Source organism: Theobroma umbraticum, unplaced genomic scaffold, assembly GCF_002168275.2.
Source record: "Theobroma umbraticum cultivar Fairchild unplaced genomic scaffold, ASM216827v3 scaffold_95.0, whole genome shotgun sequence".
In the NCBI taxonomy this organism is placed as follows: Eukaryota; Viridiplantae; Streptophyta; class Magnoliopsida; order Malvales; family Malvaceae; genus Theobroma; species Theobroma umbraticum.
The window spans coordinates 11,871,325-11,878,230 of NW_018397257.1; the positions used below are offsets into that span (position 1 = coordinate 11,871,325).

At 36.8% G+C, this 6,906-nt stretch overlaps 2 protein-coding genes across 2 annotated transcripts; both read right to left on the reverse strand.

Annotated features, from left to right (window-relative positions):
* Positions 1 to 73: 73 nt before the first annotated feature.
* Positions 74 to 2,192, reverse strand: LOC110411920 (small ribosomal subunit protein eS26x-like). Its single transcript, XM_021422287.2, has 5 exons — positions 2,032 to 2,192; positions 1,824 to 1,916; positions 1,167 to 1,251; positions 931 to 1,061; positions 74 to 378 (listed from the first exon to the last, which is right to left on the reverse strand). The coding sequence occupies exons 1-5, from the start codon at positions 2,032 to 2,034 to the stop codon at positions 304 to 306; spliced, it is 387 nt and encodes a 128-aa protein (XP_021277962.1). The 5' UTR covers positions 2,035 to 2,192; the 3' UTR covers positions 74 to 303.
* A 1,688-nt stretch (positions 2,193 to 3,880) lies between these two features.
* On the reverse strand, positions 3,881 to 6,560 carry LOC110411918 (Nucleotide/sugar transporter family protein). Its single transcript, XM_021422283.2, has 6 exons — positions 6,145 to 6,560; positions 5,850 to 5,917; positions 5,209 to 5,341; positions 4,878 to 5,039; positions 4,492 to 4,767; positions 3,881 to 4,366 (listed from the first exon to the last, which is right to left on the reverse strand). Exons 1-6 carry the CDS (start codon positions 6,265 to 6,267, stop codon positions 4,250 to 4,252), a joined length of 879 nt encoding a protein of 292 aa, XP_021277958.1. The 5' UTR covers positions 6,268 to 6,560; the 3' UTR covers positions 3,881 to 4,249.
* Positions 6,561 to 6,906: the final 346 nt, after the last annotated feature.

The following is a 6,906-nucleotide window of genomic DNA, read 5'->3' on the forward strand; positions in this document are numbered from 1 at the left end:
GCATCTATTCTGTGCCAGCACGTTAGCCGAGGAATATTTAAACAGAATGCAAAAGATTCATTGAAATGCATACTAGAAAATAACAGATTTACTGCATAAACTCAATGAGGGTCATCAGGTTTTCAGACTATGCTATCACCGCTTCTAGTTTGTTGATGCATATGACAGCACTAATCCACACAATACTAGAGTTAAAGGTCATATAGAGTTCAGAGAACATTGATAAACTGCAAAATGGGGGATGTGAATTGCAATCGCCCACAGATTGATGCCTCTACGCTCATGCCAGGATATGGTGGGTCTTCAAGTACGAGTAGCAGCAGGTGCTCCAGCAGTTCGTGCAACTTGACCAGAAGCACCGGCTTTTGGCAGATCCTCCTGAGACACATGAGAAGAATAAGGAACAGAAGAATCCACATACCAAATGTAAATAAATTGTCTAACCAATAAAGGAAAGGTAATGAATACCACATGAATCTAGTCGAAAAAGTCATTACTCAAAAATCTGAGCATGTATTCCACTCCTATCTATGCTTCACATTGCTTGACAAGGGTCAAAAAATTTTGCTTAATTCTCAAAGGAAACAGAATCATTGCCTAATTTTGTTAATTGTTTTAGTTTCCTTAAAACACATAAAAATCAAGACAGAAAGCTAAAGGGTGTAATCCCATCATCGCTCAGCAACTAAACTCAATTTCAACATACTCTACTCTATAGATACAACTCACTATCAATAAAACCATAAATGCTCATGCATATCAAAAACAGCTACATCAGGTTTTCAACCACCAAAGCAAACGCTTAAAAATGAAAAATGATGCAGTCAATGAGAAAAACACTTAAAACTCTGCTCATTTAACTAGCAAAACCTAAGAAAACAAAAAGCAATAAACAAAGAGCAAATGCAAGGTGCAGTGAAACAAAAATACCCGACGTTTAAAGCGCTGTGGTGGATCACGAATTCTCCTATTAGTGCGAGATCTGACCCTCACAACGTGAGAGTGGATTGCACATGAAACACAGTACTGCATATTTGCATAAAGCTTGGGGAGAGTGTAAGCTTCAGATAGACAAAGCAAAACAAATCCTCCGTTAATCACTAGTAACAAACGTCATGATCAACATTGACGTTAAGAAATTTTCTGAAAAAGAGAAGAGTTATTACTTTCATAAACACAAGCTTCCTGAACATCTCTAACCGCAGCTTGCTCAACAATGTTCCTCACCAAAAACCTCTTGATAGCCTTGTCCTTTGACACCAATCCCAAACAATATATTCAACAAAGCAAAAAGGGGTAGCTAGTTATTCATGTAAATATCTTAATATTGAAAAGCAAATGAAATAAAAAGTTACCGTTTTCAATTCATTTTCTCAATTCAGGAAGTAAAAAACATAAAAGTAAAGGATTGCTCAAAGGACGGTGAATATCTTTTCTTGTTTTGAGGTTCTAAGCACATTCAACCAAAAAATTGAAAATTTGTGCTTTGTCTTGACAATTTCTTCAGGAAGCAAAGAAACCAATAATATGAAACAGAGGGAAAGAAGAAAACATAAAGTGACAACTGAATTTAAGCTCCTTATTTTTGATCGGAAGCAGCAAAACTTGATGGTAAAGGACTAAGTTTGTGCACTGTTGACAATTCTGTTACTACGCAAGCATAAAACTGAAGACAGGTGAAAGTTGAAGCACCATCTACCAAGATAATGCTAGCTTCAACAGTTTCTAACTAGAAACGCCTACAATTCAAACTATTGCTACGAAAGTTTTTCCCTTTGTTTGCTTTTCCAAAAAAAAAATTAAAAGAATAAAAATTTAAAAACCTTGGGGCAGCATTTGCCGCAGTTAGAGCAGCGAATGAACTTCACATGGCCACGACCGTGCTTGTTTCTCCCTCCATTCCTACGCTTGAATGTCTGTCTCGAAAACACAACCATATCTCAAAATGCAGACATATACTAGTTTCTGAATATAAGTAAAACAACAGAAAACAGAAGCAGAGAGAGAAAGAGAGAGAGACATGTATCTCACCATCTTGACAGTTGAAGTGAGACCCCTGGGGCCTGGACTCGATGAATCTTGAGCGTGGCGCCTCCTCTGCCTCGCCTAGGGTTTTTGCCGCGGGATGACCCAGATTAAAACAGTCTTTGGTTATTCATATAATCTGTTGTCTTCCATTTAGGGTTACTCCCGGTCTCGGGCATTACCCGGGTCCGTTCCCCTGTTTATATCCGGTTCTTGTTAGGATGCAATAGCATTTAATTTTCGGATATTCGTATCTACGTAAACCGAGTATATAAGGTTTGGATATCCATTTGGACAGAGAATTTGTTATTCATTTTGAATTCGGATAAGGTACGAGTGTCTGGATACTGTATCCTATTTTAATAATCTTTAATTATTAATAAATTGTAATTTTACTAATAATTATTGATTTTATTAAGTTAATTTATTCTTATTTTTTAATAAAAGAACATTTAAGTTTAAATTTAAGACCTTGATCCAACCTACCATTATTCACTAATACGGTTGAGCTCATTTTAAGTAATTAATTACGATGAATCTTTTTTATATAAGTTTTGTTAACAAATGGCCTTAATTAAAAATATCATATTAAGTAATACTTTTATTCTTGAAATTTAATGTACTGAAAATCATACAGACATATATAAACAAATTATCAACTACAGCTTTAACATTTTTTTAAAATACATGTGCTTTATCACTTTTTTTTTTCTCTTAAGAATACACGTGATGTATAGTGTCATTATTTCATTACTTAAAATTTATGCACACTACTCAATTTTATTACTATTTTTTTAATATCTCATAAACCGTTTTTTTAATTGCTCTTCTATAACAAACATGTTCTCTCTTGATTAAATGTGTTTTCTAACTACTCCTATTAAGATGCTTTGGTGTAATATAAATATGAGTCTTGACGGTTGCAAAACAATCAAAAATCATTATAAACTCAGTAGAGATTATATTAAAAACTTTCTCGAGGTTCTTCAAATATTCTTTCAATTTAGTTATTTTTATTCGCCATAATCTGTCACTTGTTTATTTATTTTTATTTTTTATCATTTATCACCAAAACACTTACCCTTTAAGAACTACTACAATTTTTCTCTCTACCACTAATTGCAACGCATACTCTTTTCTTACCAAAAGAACCCACTACGCATGCACATCCAAAAAAGGATAGAAGAGAAAAAGGCACCTCCGCCATTGAATTTGATGGCACTTTGGAGCTCGACAACGGTGGTAGAGTCGGCCTTGGACATGGCATGGTGGAGCTGCTCCTGAGCTCGGTTGAAGTTAGTGAAGTACGTCTGGTGGTGCTTTTGGTGATGGAGCTCCATTATCTCTGCGCTGATGCCTGGCTCCAGTTCGTGATAGTCATAAGGGAGGTCAGGGAGCGTTAACGTCTCGAGTTGGCGGACGCGCAAATGCGCATGGTTTAACTTTACAACTCCTACTCCTGACCTTCGAATATTTCTGGTCAGTGCTTGGGTCGCAACTCTTACAGCCATCCATCATGATGATGTAAAATCTTCAATCTCAAAATACGATTTTGCGCTTGTTTTCAGTCCATACATAAATAGAGTCCTTCCAATGGACTATGCTGGCTCGCTGGATAGATTAGGATGCACCGATCACCGAGACCGACCACGCCGTTGTCTTCTGTTTTTGTTCTTCTAAAGTACCGAAATGCAATCCATACGGTCATATTTGCAATATGGCTATTTGCCCTGAATTTATTACTAGCAGTTGCCTAAATCAGTGAGCCCACAAATAATAATAACAATAATTCATTTGCCCTTTGGATTCTTCAAAAGCAGGGACGCCTTAATGAAATCAAGGTACATTCTGAATATCAATGAAAATACGCCTTAATTTCTTCAAAAATATAGAATATTTTTAACCAGAAACAACTGCTAGGAAAAATTGTTCGGCGTCTAGGACCATTATACATTTAACAAATCAAATTCTGGTATGCAATTCCATTCCCCACGCCTGAATCCTGAATTCCTGATTCCACTACCAATAACCAAAACTGGTATATCATTAGGCAAGTCCTTCCACTCTCCAAACTAATATTCTATAGAAGTTTTCATCTCCAAATTACCCCATCTGTTGCTGTGCGACACTTAACCCACCCTTACCAGCAACATCTTCATCGCTGGAACAGTTTTCATTACTACCTTTTCCATCTAGGACCAATGAATTTAACATTTCCAACATTTTATGCATGCAGGTCTTTGTTTGAACTCCATACAGGAGCTTTTGGACCGACACCATCACTCAAGATCCCACTTCCATTCTCCACGCTAATCAGAGGATCAGACTCACTTTCCTTTACCTGTATCCATTCAAGAAAGAGGAAGGTTAGCAAATCTTCCAAGATTATCATAAGAAAAAGGGTCACGTATAACAAATTTGGTACAACAGAACACAAACCACACACAGAGCAACACAAGCAACTACCTGCGGCGATTGTGCTGATGCTTCACTAGCCTTCTGCTGCTGGGTCTCAGTAGTACAATAATATGAATAAAGGACCATTCCAATTACAGCAATCAAGATCCCCAAAATGTTGCGCCAACTAAATGGATCACGAAGTAGAACATAACCAAAGGCCAAAACAAGGCATGTTTTCAGATGTCCTAGGACCTGATAGGTGACCGGGGATGTCTTTCCAATTACCAGAAATGTACTGAAGTTGACAGAGACAGATATCAGGCAGGACAGAACAATGAAGAACTGCAATAAAGATTACACATGGAAACAATCAGAAGAAAAGAAATTCAAGAAAATTATATTATCATATTTTCTCTCTTTTCTTTTCTTTTTAGCAATGATTCCATTCTTACCAGCACTTGAGGAGTATACTTGAAAGCAAAAACATTCTGGTTAGTCAAAAGCCCATCCAGAAATGGGCCAATGATGAACAAAGTTATCGCCTGATAAGGGCAAGACTGGTAGAGAAGTTGGGTGGAAGATACTTTGAACTTCTTCTGAATGGTGTTAGTCATCTGAGAGAAATGGGTTAAGAATTCATACAACCAAGTGAATTTCAATAAAGCAAGAAAAACCTCTTCCTACAGCACAAACTAACAATTCAATTGTTGTTCCTAAACATAGAAACAAATGACAGAAATAAACACGAAATGAGATAGCAAATATCACTCCAGCTAAGGATACAATTTGAGCTACGCATGTAGTGATAACTGCCAGAAGAGAAAGGACAGAACCCAGGAGATTGAGCTGAAGATCAGTCACAGTCGCAATTCCAACACCCAAAAGAAGAATGGCCAGTGAGAGCTGGATATTCCTACTGCAAAAGCATATAAATGTATCAAAATTCAGCCAAAACCAATAATTTACTACTACAAGATAACAGCAGTATAACTGCAAATAAAACCTAAAACCAAAAGCAAATCACAAAACCAAACACATGAAGATTTCTTCAACTGAGAGGACTTTAGAAATAGTAGAATCCAAGAAATAAATTTTGGATTGTAGCAGATGAATAATGTAACCCCGAACTAGAATTTTGAGTATCCATAGAGGTCCTTATCATCCTCGGTTGATAAGAGGAATTAGGATTTTATCCTACCCTTTAGCATATAGAATAAAACATTCACAATCAAGGCTTTCAATCTTTTTTGTGAGCTTGTCAGCACCAGAAAATGGCCCAAAGCCAATCAATGCAATCTCTAGCCCTCTAAAAAAAATCTATATCTAAGGTTTATCTCCAAAAAGCCACAGTTGCAAGAGGCCAAAATCATAACAACATGAAAGAACATCAGTCATACGAAGAATGAAGCATACTCATAACTGACCTGAATCTCTTCCTGAAGAAAAGGGTCTCCAAAAGAACAGTGCAGGGAATAATTGCCAGTTTTGTCATCTAAATATAAAACAACAGGACACAGAATTTCAGAAACTGATGCTCCTAATATGCTTGTTAAGAAAGCTAAACTTTGAACCGGAAATACATGGCACAACCAGATTTCATATCCCAAGATGCTGTAAGCACAATGCATCACTCTGTATGAATTATGATGCAATCAGGCAAAACTTGGACATGACTAATATACGATTTAGGATGATAAGGACTGGAAAATAGAACTTTACCTGGTAGAAACCAACAGAATTGAAACCCAAACTAAGATTCAAAAGCCCAATGGATATCCCATTTAATATACCAAATCCCATGACAGCTCTTGCATCAAAAGGCTTGTGCTCAAACAATTTCATCCATAAGGCCACATGAAGAGAACAAAATGTGACCAGGAGATGCCAGCTTGTCAAAGTTGTGGCTGCAGAACCCAGGCCATAAATTAGCGTAAAGGATTAAGTAATAGTACGCAAGCAAAGATGAGGAATTCTGATGGTGCTTTTTCAAATTAACCACATGCATCACATCTCCTAACTTTCTTTTCAAGGGATTGATATTTCCAGAGCACACAGTAAAGCCGTGTCTGCCATCTAATGTCCCATAGGCAGAGAGGTAGATCAATTCATCACTTCTGCATTAGCAAACAAGATAGCAATTGACAGTCTTTTCAACTTATAATTTTGGGACAACCACGTTTCGTGACAATTCCACTTAGAATATGTGATCACACAAGCATCTTAAATTTTCCAGTTCAAAACAAAAAAACCATCTCCCGTACAGTGATCGGATCGCATAGTTGATAATATAAATCAAACAAGAAGGAAAATAAAGAAAAACGAAAAGTTTCTTTGAAGGCATCCTAAATCCAAAACTCTAGAGCAAAGAAATCCGGAATAGCAAAGTCCCCAATTCTGCTGAGGGATCTGACGCAACAACGCAGCGCTAGCTAATGCATAACCAAAAATGAATCCAGCAAATTGCAGTGGAAGCAATCAGAG